The following is a 15035-nucleotide window of genomic DNA, read 5'->3' as shown; positions in this document are numbered from 1 at the left end:
GGACTCAGCTGTGCACTGGGATCCCAGCTTGAGCAATGGGACTTTGTGATTCCAACTTGACCTCATAGCGGGGAACGCGCTGATCCACCCATGTGCTCATGGCCGTGTACTTGACACTGGAATGTTTTCACTGTGATTAATCAATTGGCATCCTGGGCTGGAAATTTCAGTCTCCAGAAACTCAGCTAATAGTTACTAGCACTCCTAGTCTTGAGTCAGACGCCTTCGGAGCACCCATGTGCTACTTTCCTGGCTCCTCGAGGGTCCCTTGCCCAGACCACTCAGGAGCCAGCCTGGTGCGGGGCCCCCTGACCATGGCCTGCTTTCTCTGTGCTGTTCCAAGAGAGGGGAACGGGTGTAGGTGGGAAGGAGGTCTAGAGCGATTCTTAGAAATCGCCAGTTCAGCTCTTCTGCCCCTGTCTTTCCACACTGGCTCTCACTGAGTTCTCGTCATGTCTAACCTTACTCACTGCTACTCTCTTCGCTACTTCTTCTTCCCTTTCCCATTCCACTTCCCTTCCCCCCTGCTTGGACTTTTTCAATGGTTCTTCAGGGCTCCCATGTTCAAGTTCAAACCACTAGATTTGGCGGAGATAACCGTTTCGCCTAACTTGCGACTACTGCACCTCCACCCCCACTCCCTGCATACTTTCCACTTCATCCAGTTTGCCAAATTGGTGGCATGCTTGACATTTTGGATGGGGCAATTCTTTATTGTGCAGGACTGGCCTGTGCATTCCAATCGGTTTAGCGTTCTTGTCTTCTGCCCACTGAATACCTGCGATACCCCACCTTCAGACATTCTGAGAACTAAAATATGCTCCCAGATATTTCCAAACAGCCCCTGCTTTTCCAACTGGGTGGCTCATACTGGCCCTTCATACCTCAGCTCACGTATGGAATCAGATACAGTTGCCATCCTCATGGTTCAAGAACACAGAGTGTTGACTATTTAATAGGATTCAACCAAGTATTCTTTCTTTCTGGAAGCTCTCACTACTGATGCCCTACCGCACTCTGTGCTTTTCCTTACCCAGGTGTTCACACCATGTGTGGTAAGAGCTGATTGTCTTGTCCCCTCCCTCTCAACTCACTGCTCAGCCCTAATTACCTGGGAGCAAAGACCAAGTCCGAACTTAATCTCTCGGTATCTCAAGCTTCACTTGGCTCAGTACCTGTCACATCATAAGTAATAAACTCATATTTGATGAATAAACAAACAGGATATTGAGCATACTTTCCCTGATGACTCAGTGTTATTATTCCCGGGCATAGAGATGACTTCCAGGCTGACTGAGCCACTTAGAGCTTTGGGCTCTACACCAATGACCCCCATCACCCTGCTTTGTGGGTTCGTGGGTTTGGATTTTGCATCAGACCATCAGTGTGCTTGCCTCCCGTGATCCCTTGGGGCCTTTGATATCTGAGGCAGACTGTCCCAAGTGCTGTGTCCAGGCACTCCATGAACTTTGCCCCCTGAACATTGCAATAATAACCACTCTGGTTCAGGACCCTTTTGTCCTATGTCTGGGTTCTTGCTAGATTTCACGCCCCAGAAGTTCTTTTCTGCTTAGTGAGGCAATCAGTTTCTAGAACCCTCTCCATAGTCATTTTCTTTTTGGAAACTGCTTGGAGACGACCCAGGAGGACTTTTGAAATACAGAAATGTTTCAGTGCTGAAGTGCCCATTCCTAGGTCCCTACATGGACAAAGGAATTTCTCAGGGTGTTTTCAAAGTAGTTGTTATATCCCTGTAGTCTCAAAGTTTATGGGTACACTTTTTTATTTTGAAAAGTTTTACATCAGTAAACACTAAGCTATAGATCTCAGATTTAGCATTTTTCTAATTTTTGGTTTGGATGACTTTGAATAAAAAAATAAAATAAAGCACCTTTTCATTATAATTCATATAGAATGAAAGCCAGGACCATGAGGAACAGAGTTAAGAGGAACAACCAGGCAGGAGTAAGTGGGGAAATACGATTCCTCCTCACCCCCAATTTTGGCATTTACCATGCCTTTCAATATTTTAAAAATATTTTAATATATATCTTAATAAGTGTTATATAACTCTATCAACAAATAATTTTTATTTCATTCTTTTATTTTCAATATTTATTTTTAATCATCATTTTTCTCTTTTACAGGTTAATTACAACAGTTTAAGAAACAAAACTATGTAGACAGAAGAACGTTAAATAGTTTTTTTTACAAATAGCTTGCAGCTTACAAGAAAGGCTATATAACCTCATTCCTCTACACATTCGTACTAAACCAAATAGCTTATAGGAAATTAGTATTAAATAGCAACACACACACAAAAAAACCATAGATATAAATAACATAAAATAGAGTTTGACTCTAATGTGATGCTTAACAAAGCAAACTATGATGCAATATGTATCAACTTCATCAATTGGACAGGTCCAACGAGGCACAAATCAGGTAAGTGCTGAACTCTCAACTGCCAACTCCAGCTAGATTCTTTTGTTCTTGGGCTCTGTCCAATTCCTTCGCAGAGAGCATCAGTTTTTACATCTTCTTGACTCTTTGGCTGTCAAGAGGAAGAGAAGAAAACAATAAGCAAAGACAGGGTGGACTGGCTGGTAGGAGTGCCTTTTGTACCTAAACATTACTTCTCATTAATCTCAGGGTGCCAGCAGCTCAGAGTCCAGATGAGGAAATCAAGGTTCAGAGAGGAAGGGCCCTGCCCAACACAAGTGAGCTGGCTAGAGATGGAAACAGGATTGAGCGCTTACGTTGCATCTTTAAATTCAGTGTCTATGGCACCTTCGTATTAGGTGGCTTCTGTTCATGTTGATAAAATGTTACTCTCCATTATAATCAATGGAAATCAGAATATTGATCTCTGGTTGGCTCTTTATTTTTTAGTTTTTAACAAAGAAGTATCACGCGGTCTGTAAATTCTATAAATAGGAGGCATCTTTGCACCAAAATGAAGAAGCTTGTGACTATTAAATGCATGGAGGACTAACACATCTCGTAAAACTCACTAAATTAAAAAAAAATAAAAAGGATGTAAGTGGAAAAAAATGAATTTTTGGTTTATGGTCCGACTCAAATTTCCCCTTTAAAATTCTACGGTGCTTAGGCGGAAGGGTCCCAGCGAGTCTATGATCCGCTACTCTGCACTTGACCTTTGCCCCAGACATTTGGAGGGGGACTGATGGTAAATATCTCATACCTGAGGATATGCACAGCCTGTTTCACCCAGTTCTTCTTTGGATCTGCGCACACAGCGAATTTTTTCTTTGTGTAAAAGCTATAAAAAACAAAAAACGAAAAACAAACACAGAAAATTTTATTTGTGCTTCAAAAGTTTTGAACGGCTATGTCATAGAACACCCAATGGAAGTTTTGTATTCCAGCTGACTGTTCTACCCACTAAACATTTTAGTTATTTCAGAGGTGAAACAAAATACAAAAAAAAAAAAAAAAATTCTGATAAAGCTTGATGCAAGAAATGAAAGGGACTCTCTCCTACTTTCTCTGCAACTGAACAAATGGTTGAACAATGGCTGGAAAATAGTCTTAGAATGATTTAATTTTGTTGCCGGTGGTTACACTAAACATGACTAATTTATATCATTCCGAAGTATAATATCCTATATGAATCAAGAATATTATATGTGAAAATATAAAAGCCCCAACCATTCCCTGGTGGAAGATGCTCATTTCCAAATTGATGTCTTTCATATTTTCATGAGCTAACGCATTAGGTGCTTACAAGTTTATCTTAGAAAGACGTTTTTGCCCTCGACTCTGTTCTTTTTCTAAAAAAAACAAGCTTTCACCTTAGTCCTGTCCTATTTAAACTTTGAAGTACATACGCCCTAACAAAACAAACGTATCTTTGCCACATCGGTTATTTCTGAATGCAACTCCAAAAAAGGCAAACATGTTTTGAGACGCGAAATTCCCGTGTACATCTGATACAACTAAATTCAAGTCAGTTGATAACTTACATGATTGCATTGATATCACAAGCGTCATTGGACAGCTGCTGCGTGAAGCCCACGATAAATCTGGGATGAAGGATGCGTTCTGTATACCGAAGGCAGCAGTCAAAGCTGCTTGCTGCTAAAAAGAAATTGCAAGTATTGAGTCCACATGAATGAACGTATCTTGTGATAGTATTACAGAACTACTTGGAGTTGGAGCTGTAGATGCTAAAGAAACTATTTAGAGAAAGAGTTCCAATGGCTTTGAGACCTGATTTAAGGTAGCCCCCAGCTCTCTTTAAAAAAAAATGGTTTATGTGCTGGGCAATTTTGGTTCAAAAGTCTAGAAGCACGTGATCTCCAAGGAAAGGAATATCTTTACTAAGAAACACAAATGGACAGTGTTTTATTTTAAGTTCACTATAATCACTCAAGAATATGAGTACCTCCCACTTGAAGAAACTCCTATAGATAAGCTTCCAAATTCAGAAAATGAAGAAGTATGGAGATCTTAATCTATTATCTGGCCACTGGGTACTAAGAGGAGGGAAACGGCAAGAAGTTATAAAGGAAAATGTGATTTATAGGAGCTGCTTATCCGGGCTGCAATTGAAATTGTAGTATTAATGGAAATATTTTAATTTAATTTATTATTTTAATGTTTTATTTTGATCATAAAAGTTCAACACGTGCATTTTCAGGGATGCACCTGTCATTAGACGTCATGTGCTCTGACAGTCATAAAGCAATTCTTGGACATTCCCCCCCAGGTTAAATTATAACCTGCTATACGGTAAGGAATAAATGTTGTCTCCAAGTTGGCAAAAGATGGCCCCAAAGCCACGTAAGGATGGAGAAGACAGGTCCCATCATCTGCCCCTAAAGGGTGAGCTTTGATCTTTACTATTTAGCTGAGAGGTGAGAAAGTTGGGAAGGTGGGAGTGTTCCCCACATTTCTGAATTGACCCCATTTACTGGTAATGTTACCCAATTTACATCACTCCAAGAAATAGCACTTTGGCCTTGTTGCAGAGCTTGGGGGTCTCTAAGAGCCCACCCACCCACCTCCAAATCTGCTGGGATTGCCAGCAGAGAGAAAAGCCCGGTCAGCAGCAGCAACATTTCCCTCCTCACTCGCCAATGAGCTGACAACTCCCATCACTTCTGAAGACTTTCTAACAGGCTCCCACTCCTTGGGGACCCCCGGGTGAGCTCAAGGCTTAGAGGAAGAAAATAGTTCTTCCTCCTGCGTTAGCAGAAAGAGTGCTACTCACCTTCTGACTTGCTGCACAGGTGGAGTAGCAGCACTGACATCAAAGCAGCCAAGAGCAAATTCTTGCCACTGTCCATTTTCAGCTCAGGGAATAGATCTGCCCAGTGCTGGGTACCCAGTGTGCTAGGAGTGCTGTTGGGTTCTGGTAGCAGCCTGAGTCTGGGATGGCCCTACTTATAGCAAATATTGGGAATGTACACAGAAGGCGTGTTCTAACGTGGGTTTTCCCCCATTGATCAACCTGCCCCATCATGTCGTCACAAAAAAATAACCACAGGGAAAACTTCCTGCCTTTCCTTAATGTTGGGAAGCTGTGAAGGTCAGAGGAGGGGGGCGGCGTTTGAGAAGGGGAAAATCCTGCTAAATCCTTTGGATTTGCAAAGAGGGAAAAGCTGCCCAGCCCTGTGGCTCAGGAAAAGTTTTCAAGCAGTTTCAACTTAATGTCTCGTCTCTGAAAAGAGAGGACAAGGATTAACAGTGATACAAAGGTCAGTCCTACACCTGGACGTTATAGGACTCTATTGTTCACACTGTATTTGCTTTCCAGAGTCAACTGGGAGCAAGAGGATGAGACAGGACGCCAGGCATACTTGGGGACGCATTTACAATTGAATAGTTGGTGCTCAGCTATCCCCGAAGACCTTGTATTTCCAAACTACCACTCAGATTAGGTAATATGACAGTGGTGTAGTAGTTTTCCCAATTTTGGCAGAAGATACCAGACCTTAAGTGTGACTCAAGCCTCAATCTTGATGCCATGCCAATTCTTCTAAGAATCTTCTACATTTATATGACTAATCAATATCGCAGCCCAGAAAATACTCCCCGTCTGCCCTTAACTCTTCATGCGGATGTAGTTTTATAACTCAATACAAAGTCTCAGAACAGTTGAAGAATAAAGACAATCCACAAAATAAATGTCAAATAATAGTGATAATGATTGGGGCGCCCGGGTGCCTCAGTCGGTTGAGCGTCCGAGTTCGGCTCAGGTCATGATCTCGCGGTCCGTGAGTTCGAGCCCCGCGTTGGGCTATGTGATGACGGCTTGGATCCTGGAGCCTGCTTCGGATTCTGTGTCTCCCTCTCTCTGACCCTCCCCCGCTCATGCTCTGTCTCTCTCTGTCAAAAATAAACAAATATTAAAAAATTAAAAAAAAATAATAGTGATAATGATAATAATGTAAAATGAATCCCTGACCTATGATGGTATAATAAGAACTCTCCACAAGGGAGAATATCATTGTATGTTAGGGATTAGGTTTGTAGGAAGGGAGTTTTTGGAGATAATGGAATTATTTTCTATCCTATCACAGGCATGGTTACACATATCTACATGTATGTTAAAATTCCTAGAACTGTACATCCAGAGAAAAAAATTAATAGTATTGTATGATTATTTTAAAAAATAAATTTTAAAAACACTGAAATCATTAAACAAAAACTATCCACTAAACACAAATATGTTGAAAGTAAATAGGTCAATTGACAGGATCGTATGGTTCTTATCTTTTCTTTTGTTAATGTGATGTATCACATCGATTGATTTGCGAATGTTGGACCAGCCCTGCAGCCCAAGAATGAATCCCACTTGACCGTGGTGAATAATTCTTTTTAATATGGCCTTTTGTAGCAACGTGGATGGAACTGGAGAGTTATGCTGAGTAAGATAAGTCATACAGAGAAAGACAGATACCAGACGTTTTCACACTTATGTGGATCCTGAGAAACTTAACAGAAGACCATGGGGGAGGGGGAGGGAAAAAAAAAGTTAGAGAGGGAGGGAGACAAACCATAAGAGACTCTTAAAAACTGAGAATAAACTGAGGGTTGATGCGGGGTGGGAGGGAGGGGAAAGTGGGGGATGGGCATGGAGGAGGGCACCTGTTGGGATAAGCACTGGGTGTTGTATGGAAACCAATTTGACAATAAATTTCATATTAAAAAAAAAAGAAAGTAAATAGGTCAAAAAAAGATATACCATGTAAACAGTAAAAAAAAAAAAAGCTGGGGTTGCTATGCTTCTATCTGACAAAATAAATTTTACAACAAAAATTACTAGAGATAAAGAGGGGGTTCCATTATAATAAAGGATAAATTCATCAGGAAGATACAAGATTTATGATCATATATATACCTAACAATAACCCCTGAAAATATATGAAGCAAAACTGACAGAATGGAATGGAGGAATAAACAATTCAACAATAAAAATTGGATACTTCAATACCGCATTTTCAATAATGAATAGAAAAACTAGATAGAAAAGCCACTAGACCTAACAGGTATCTATAGAACACTACACCCTACAATAGAATAGGCATCCATCCTTCTTAAGTGCACCTAAAACATTCTCCAGAATAAATCACATGCAAGGCCAGAGGACAAGTCCTAATAAATTTAAAAGGATTGAGATCATACAAAGTATGTTTTCAAAACACAGTGGAATTAAATTAGAATCAATAACAGAAGGAACTTTGGGAAATTTACAATGATATGGGGATATTAAATGTTACACTCCTATATAACCAATGTGTCAAAGAGGAAATCATAAGGAAAGTAGAAAATACGTTGACATGAATGCAAGCGGAAACACAAGTGTACCAAAATTCATGTGGTGCAGCGAAAGTACTGCTCAGAGGGAAACTTACAGCAAGGATACATGAAATAATAGCAAAACAATAGAGGAAATGGGTGGAACTAAAAGTTGGTTCTTGGAAGAGGTCAACAACATTAACAACCTTTAACTAGACTAACCAAGAAAAAGCAGGGGAAGGGGGTGTGGGCCCTGAGAGACAAATTGCTAAACTCAAGAATGTAAGAGAGGTCATCACTACCAACTGTAAGAAAGAAGAATGACTGTGAACAACTGTATGCAATAAGTTAGATAGTATAGATAAAAGGGACAAATGAGTAGAAAGATACAACGTCCTGAAACTGACTCAAGTAAACATAAAAAGCTCAAAAAGCCCAACAACAAACAAAGATATCAAATTGGTAACTAAAAATATTTCCGTAAAGAAAAGCCAAGTAAGTTCTACCAAATATTCAAAAAAAAATTGAAGCTAATTCTTTCAGAAACGTTTCCAATAAGTAGAAAAGGAGATAACAATTTCTAACTCATTCTATGAGGACAGTATCACACTGATATTAAAGTAAGATAAAGACATCACAAGAAAATAAAACTATAGGCCAACAGCCTTAATCAATACAGACACACAAAAATACTCAACGAAACATTAGTAACCTACATCCAGACATATATACAAAGGACCACGCACCATAACCAAGCGGGAATTATCTCATGAAATGGCATACATAAATTTAAAAGAAGTATGAAGGGCATTTAATAAAATCCAACACCCTATCATAATTAAAACAGTCAACAAACTAGGCAGAGTAAAGAACTTCCTCAACCCGATAAAGGTCATCAATGAAAATCCCACAGCTAATCATACTTACTGTCGAAAGACTGAATGCTTTCCTCCTGAGATCAGGCCCCAGACAAGGATGTCCATTCTCACCAATTCTATTCAACATTGTGCTGGAGATTCTAGCCAGGGCATCTGTACAACAAAAGGAGGAAGACACCCAGATTGGAGAGGAAGTAGTAGCTATCTTAATTTGCAGATGACATTATCTTATATATGGAAAATCTTAAAGAACCCACTAAAAAAAAAAACTATTAGAACTGATAAGGTCAGCAAGGTTGCAAGATTCGAGGTCAACATACAAAACTCAATTGTATCTCTACACACTATCAGTGTTCACTGATAATAATGCACACCTGAAAATACAATTAAGAAAACAGTTACTTCTACAATAGCATCAAAAACAAAAACAAAGACAAAATACCTAGGTGTAAGTTTCACAAAAGATGAGGAAAATGAAACTAAAACTACAAACTATTATTAAAGAAATGAAGGAAGACTTCTAAATAAAGAGAAAGACATCCTCCGTCATAAATCAGACAGACTTGGCATTGTTAAGATGGCACCACCCACCCACCCCCAAAATTGATCTTCAGATTCAACATAATTCCTACCAAAATTCCAGCTGGCTTATTTGCAGAAATGGAAAAGCCAATACTCAAATTCATATAGAATTACAAGAGATCCCAAATATTCAGAACAAACCCAACAAAGAAATGGAAGAACAAAGTCGGAAGACCTACGGTTCCTGATTCCAAACTTACTACACAACTACAGTCATCAAGGCATGTGATACTGACATAAGTGTAGACATGTAGATCAGTGGAATAGGACTGAGAGCCCGGTTAGAAGCCCCCTTGTATAACCAACTGATTTTTTTTCCATTGCGGTGCCAAGACCATTCAGTGGAGGAAAGAAAAATCTTTTCAACAAATGGTGCTGGGACAACTGGATATCCACATGCACAAAAATGATGAGAACCCTCTACCTCGCACCACGCACAAAAATGAACTCAAAATGGATCACATACCTAAATATAAGAGCTAAAACAATGAAACTCTTAGAGGAAAATATAGGAGTAAGTCTTCATGACCTTGGCAATGGTTTTTTACAGACATAACACCAAAAGCTCAGGCAACAAAATAAAAAACAAATAAACTGGACTATATAAAAATGATAAACTTTTGGGCTTCGAAGGTTATTACAAAAATGTCAAAAAATCACCCACAAAAAGGCATGAAATAATTTTCAACTCGTATATCCGATAAGTGACTTTTCCTCGTATCCAGAATATATGAAGAACTCTTGTAGATCAGTAATAAAAAGATAACCAACTCAATTTAAGAATGGACAAAATATCTGAATAGACATTTCTCCAAAGAGATGTAAATGACCAACAACACATGCAAAGATCATCAAAGTCATTAGTCATTAGGGAAGGTAAATCAAAACCACAATAACATATCACTTCACACCCATGAGAATGGCTATAATCGAAAAAGATGGATAAGACATATTGACAATGACATAGAGACATTGGAACCCTTATATGCTGTTGATGAAATGAAAAATGATGTGGTCCCTCTGAAAAATAGTTTGACAGTTCCTCAAATGGTTAGCCATAGATGATTCTGCAATTCTACTTCTAGGTATACACCCAAGATAGGTGATAACCTACGCCCACACAAAAACCTGCACATGAGTGTTCATGGCTTCATTACTCATAATCACCCAAAAGTAGGAAAAATCCAAATGTCATCAAGTGATGAATAGCTAAATAAAATGTGTAAATTTGTACAACGGAACATTATTTGGCAACAAAAATGAATGATGTGCTGATAGATACTACAACATGGATGAGTCTTAAAAACACTGTACTAAGTGAAAAAGAAAAAACAAGCACGAAAGGCCACATATTATAAGATTCTACTTGTATGAAATGTTCAAAAGTGGTAAATTTATAGAGCCAGGAAGTAGGGGTAGGGTGGGGTGTCAGGGGAAAAGGAGGGGAATGGAGAGTGATTGCTAATGGGTATGTGGTTTCTCTATAATCTAAAAATAGGTGGTGGCAATGGTTGCATAACACTGTGAGTATGCTAAGTGTGCACTTGGAAAGAGTGAATTTTATGATACATGAATTATATGTCAATAAAGCTCATAACAACAGTAAAAAATTCTCTACCTACCTAGATCAAACTTTCACCCTATGCACAGATCCTCTCTCTTCTACTGTCTCCATTTTTCCTTCTTCCTCCATTCCCGTTGTCTCTTCTCTTCTTTTCCTTCTTTCTCATCTCGGAATCACATTGTGTTTTTTGGCTGATTTTTTTTTTCTTTTGGTACTTTTTTATACTGATTGAAATTGTATTTCCCAATTCTTAGTTTGACAGATGTTGTCACTTAAACAGTTTTTTAAAGGTGACCTTCAACTGATTTTTTTTCGGTGGGGGGCGGGGGGTCAATAAACACGTTAATGGGAAGTTTAACATGAGATTATTTCAAACCTAGGGGCGCCTGGGTGGCTCAGTCGGTTAAGCATTCGACTTCGGCCCAGGTCATGATCTCACGGTTTGTGAGTTCGAGCCCTGCACCGGATTCTGTCTGTCTCTCTCTCTCTCTCTCTCTCTCTCTGCCTCTCCCCAGCTCACACTTGGTCTCTCTGTCTTTCTCTGAAAGATAAATAAAGTAAAAAAATTATTTAAAAAAAGAGTATTTCAAACCTAAGTTACTAGAAAGCTATTTACCACACTGGAATTTATTTTCTAGCTATTCTTTTTTTGTTGTTATTTTAGGGAGAGACCAAGTGCAAGTAGGGGAGAGGGGCAGAGGGAAAGAGAGGGGGTGAGAGAGAGAGAGAGAGAAGAGAGAATCTCAAGCAGACTCCATGCTCAGCTTAGAGCCCAACACAGGGCTTGGTCCCATTACCCTGGGATCATGACCTGAGTGGAAATCAAGAGTCAGACGTTCAATTGACTGAGTCACCTAGGTACCCCTCTAACTGTTCTTTTCAAATATCTCAGATACACTTCTTCTAATGAGTCCTAATTCCTACATGTAGTGGAGTCTTGGTGTCTTTCTCTTCCCATCCCCAAAATTGACAAGCATCTTATGTGGCAAGTACTTAGTGGTATATACAGATGACTAGAACATGACTAAATTCAAGAGAACTTACAATAAGAGAATCAAACACAAGTAACTACAAGACACGGCAATTTGGGTAAGTGTCGTATTCATATTACATAAAACATTGTCATAGAAATTGTTCACAAAATGTGACCATTTAAGAGTTACTTAATTCCCCTTCCATTTCTATGACATCCTGACTAATGGAGCGTCCATCAAAAACCATTCTCTTTCTAGTAGAGTTCCATGCAAAGTCTTTTTTAGAAGATGGTAGGAGTTCCCTTTAAAACAGCATTTATTGAGCACCTATGAGATGCCAGATATTTTGGCAGGGAATGTGCTGTGAAAGCAAAGAAACCTGATGTTTGATTCCAACAAGGGGATGTGCACCAAAAGCCGGCAGCCATGGGCTTTCTGGGTTCCACACAGTGGACCCTGACTGTAGCTGAGCTCCGCTGACAGGAAAGGTTCTTACCCTGGTGTTGACTTGTACAAATTACAGAACTTCTAAGCTAGAGAAAGACAGGGACCATCTAATTCAATACCTTAATTTTAAAGATGAGGACAGACACCAAAGGCAGAGAGACGTTTGACTTTGTCACTGTGGAATCATGACCAGAGCTGGATCTAGAAATCAGGCCTCCTCTCTAAGTCAGTGGATTGTTCCTCATTTCCTCCTCAAACTTTGATTGTCTGATTATCCAATGGATGGTATTACCTATCGTTAGGCTTCACTTTCATTTCTTCTAGATAGTAATACAGGTTGTAGTTTCCATACAGGCTTAATCATACCCACCAAATGCTGAGGTATTATAGAGATCACTAAAAATGAAAATAATACACCACAACTCCAACGGAGGGTCGCAACGATATGAATTCGCACAATGACTACTTAAAACAAACCGAGGATCTTGTTTCTTGGCACCCTAGTTTGGATTTCCTAAAAGCAGAGCCTCCGGTGAAGGTCATTTATTTGAGTGATAAAGTCAGGAGACAAGAGTGAAGCAGGAGGGTGGAGGGAGAAAAAAGCTTTTAAGGTCATTCTGGGGACACCGATTCCATTAGAACCACCTGAGAAACAAACAGATGTCTTGGAATTATGTCCCTGAAAGATGGTGAATGGAGTATTTGGCAGTTGGCTCACATCCCTCATTAGTTGAGGGGTATTAGCTCCCCTACAGATTTAAGTTTTCCTTGGGAGGGGAAAGACGGGTCCAACATTTTCTCTCAGCCATGAGAATTTCCTAGAGCGGAAAGACAAGGTAAGTTGTTGTCAGTGAGTTGGGATCTGGGGCTGAGGCTGAACTCAATGGTGGCTGAAAGAATGTGACAGGGGGTCCAGAGATGCCTGGTACAATTGGCTTAGAAAAGCTTCTCTAGAAGCAGAAATCTGGGGGTGGGAATGGGGAGAAACGAACCATCACGAGGGCGAAGGTCAGCCGATTCCCCCACCGGCCCCGGGAGGACAGCTTTGTTTGGTAAAAAGTCTTCCCCGGAACACACTGCCGAGTAACAGCTCTGTTTTCTTGTGTCCCATTTATCCTGAGACAAATGCTTTGGCCTATCGATTCATTACGCAAAGGTGTGTAGTTACCCTAAGAAATACTTACGCATTGTACTCTGGAAAACCAAGACCTCATGGTTCTGAGATTCACAAAGAGGCCTCGTAAAGTCATAATTAGCACTAAAGGGATAGTGAAAAGAAGAGCAGCCAAAGAATGTAATGGGACTTTGACCTGCAACAAGCAACACCAGAGACAAGGTTCTGGGCATCAGCGCGAGCACCATGAGGAAAAGCCTCAAGACAAAGAAGTCTTCTCCATTCAGTTTCAGTCTCAACCTTAAACAGGATCTGCTCGTCAACGTGATACGTGATCAAATTCCTACAGGCACCAGGTCCGACATTAGTTTTCAAAAAATACATATAACGTTATCCTATAATTGCCCCCGACAGACTCATGCATAAACTGCTTCTCTTCAAGAGCCCAAAGAGACACCACCAAGAGATGGTTGAAGAATTGGTTTCAGTTAGAACAGGAAGCCAGCTCTCTTCTGAATTCCTGCAGGGTCGTTTAAGCCGAAGTAAACAGCCTCTACAACTAGGCGGCTGAAAGCTGGCACTATTATCTCAGGAGAGTTTTGAGGCTCACCGTGTAAAGTTTTGAGTGAACGTTTGGACACCCACCTGAGCCAATGATCAAAGAGGGTGCTTCAGGCTCTATGTGTGAAAACAGCGTACTCCTTTTTTAGCCTCCTGAGAGTCCATCCAGTTCAGATTTAGTTGCTCTGTAGAGAGAAGAATTAACATAAACTTAAGCTAATTCCTCTCTGTATTGTTTATCTTGACTGCGAGGCTCTTCAAATGCCTCCCGTTTCCCAGGTCCTCAGTTTCTGTGTAGTCACAGCAGAGGAGTCTCTGTTCACGACACACGGGAAGGAATCAACAGGGTTGTTTTAGAACTCACACATGCAACCAGCAGATGCAATCCAAGCCATAGCTCCTGTGCAGGGCCATAGAACATCACCTTTCCCAAAGGCAGCAAGGTTAGCCTATCAAACAGCACAAAGATGGAATAGGGAAGCAGGTCAAAGATGATGTGAAGGCAGGCATGGACTTGACATCTTCTCCAAGAGTTAGAAAAACAAAACAAAACAAAACAAAACAAAACAAAACAAAACTGTATTTGATGGTCTGGCATCCAAGCCAGCAGTGGGCTCAACCAGACACAGGACAGTTGGATCTGTAATCACTTCCATTCCAATGCTGGTTTTCTTTCTGTCACCTCCAGACACACCCCAGATGAGCTGGTTCTCCACCTTGGAGTCCACTTTGGGTGCAGCTCATGAATGATTTTATCAAATGTGTTCATTTCTTGTCCGACTGCTTACGTTTGCCAAAGGGCTGCTGAAAATCCTGTTTTCTCTTACCATCAAAGCCCCCACCATGTTACCATCTTGGACTTACCAAACTGTGGCACTTTTGACGTTGGCAGGTTGAGAGGTTCTATTTAGCAGAATATCTCCAGAGAGACAACAGGGCTCCTTCTTCACAGCCATTATGACTCACAAGGAGGACTGGCCTCCAATAGAAGGTCCCAGGGTAACATTAAGACCAGCGTTTCGTCACTCCATGGACATCCTTCAGTATCTCCTTCTCAACAGCGTAGGAAGTCACTCTCCTCCATTCAATAGCAAATATTACGAAAACTTAACTCAGGTCAAATAGACCACATCTCAAAGTCTTTGGAG

General features: G+C 40.4%; 1 protein-coding gene across 2 annotated transcripts; it reads right to left on the bottom strand.

Annotated features, from left to right (window-relative positions):
• Nucleotides 1-2170: 2170 nt before the first annotated feature.
• On the bottom strand, nt 2171-5406 carry LOC125918496 (C-C motif chemokine 20). Of its 2 annotated transcripts, none has more exons than XM_049624483.1 (4): nt 5237-5406; nt 3987-4101; nt 3206-3283; nt 2171-2554 (listed from the first exon to the last, which is right to left on the bottom strand). In XM_049624483.1, the coding sequence occupies exons 1-4, from the start codon at nt 5310-5312 to the stop codon at nt 2533-2535; spliced, it is 291 nt and encodes a 96-aa protein (XP_049480440.1). In that variant the 5' UTR covers nt 5313-5406; the 3' UTR covers nt 2171-2532. The 2 variants fall into 2 exon arrangements, with proteins under 2 accessions (XP_049480440.1, XP_049480441.1); XM_049624484.1 differs by having other exon boundaries at nt 3987-4098.
• Nucleotides 5407-15035: the final 9629 nt, after the last annotated feature.

This window comes from Panthera uncia, unplaced genomic scaffold (assembly GCF_023721935.1).
Source record: "Panthera uncia isolate 11264 unplaced genomic scaffold, Puncia_PCG_1.0 HiC_scaffold_895, whole genome shotgun sequence".
In the NCBI taxonomy this organism is placed as follows: Eukaryota; Metazoa; Chordata; class Mammalia; order Carnivora; family Felidae; genus Panthera; species Panthera uncia.
Note: the sequence above shows the minus strand (reverse complement) of the source record. Positions and strands in the feature narration are given on the sequence as shown.

What these genes read in the sequence shown, in the direction of transcription:
- LOC125918496 (XM_049624483.1), bottom strand. Translation starts at nt 5,312, where the DNA reads ATGGACAGTGGCAAGAATTTGCTCTTGGCTGCTTTGATGTCAGTGCTG. An exon ending in TGTGATATCAATGCAATCAT is followed by an intron (nt 3,284 to 3,986) that starts GTAAGTTATCAA and finishes TGTTTTTTATAG; the next exon opens with CTTTTACACAAAGAAAAAAT. An exon ending in CAGGCTGTGCATATCCTCAG is followed by an intron (nt 2,555 to 3,205) that starts GTATGAGATATT and finishes TCCTCTTGACAG; the next exon opens with CCAAAGAGTCAAGAAGATGT.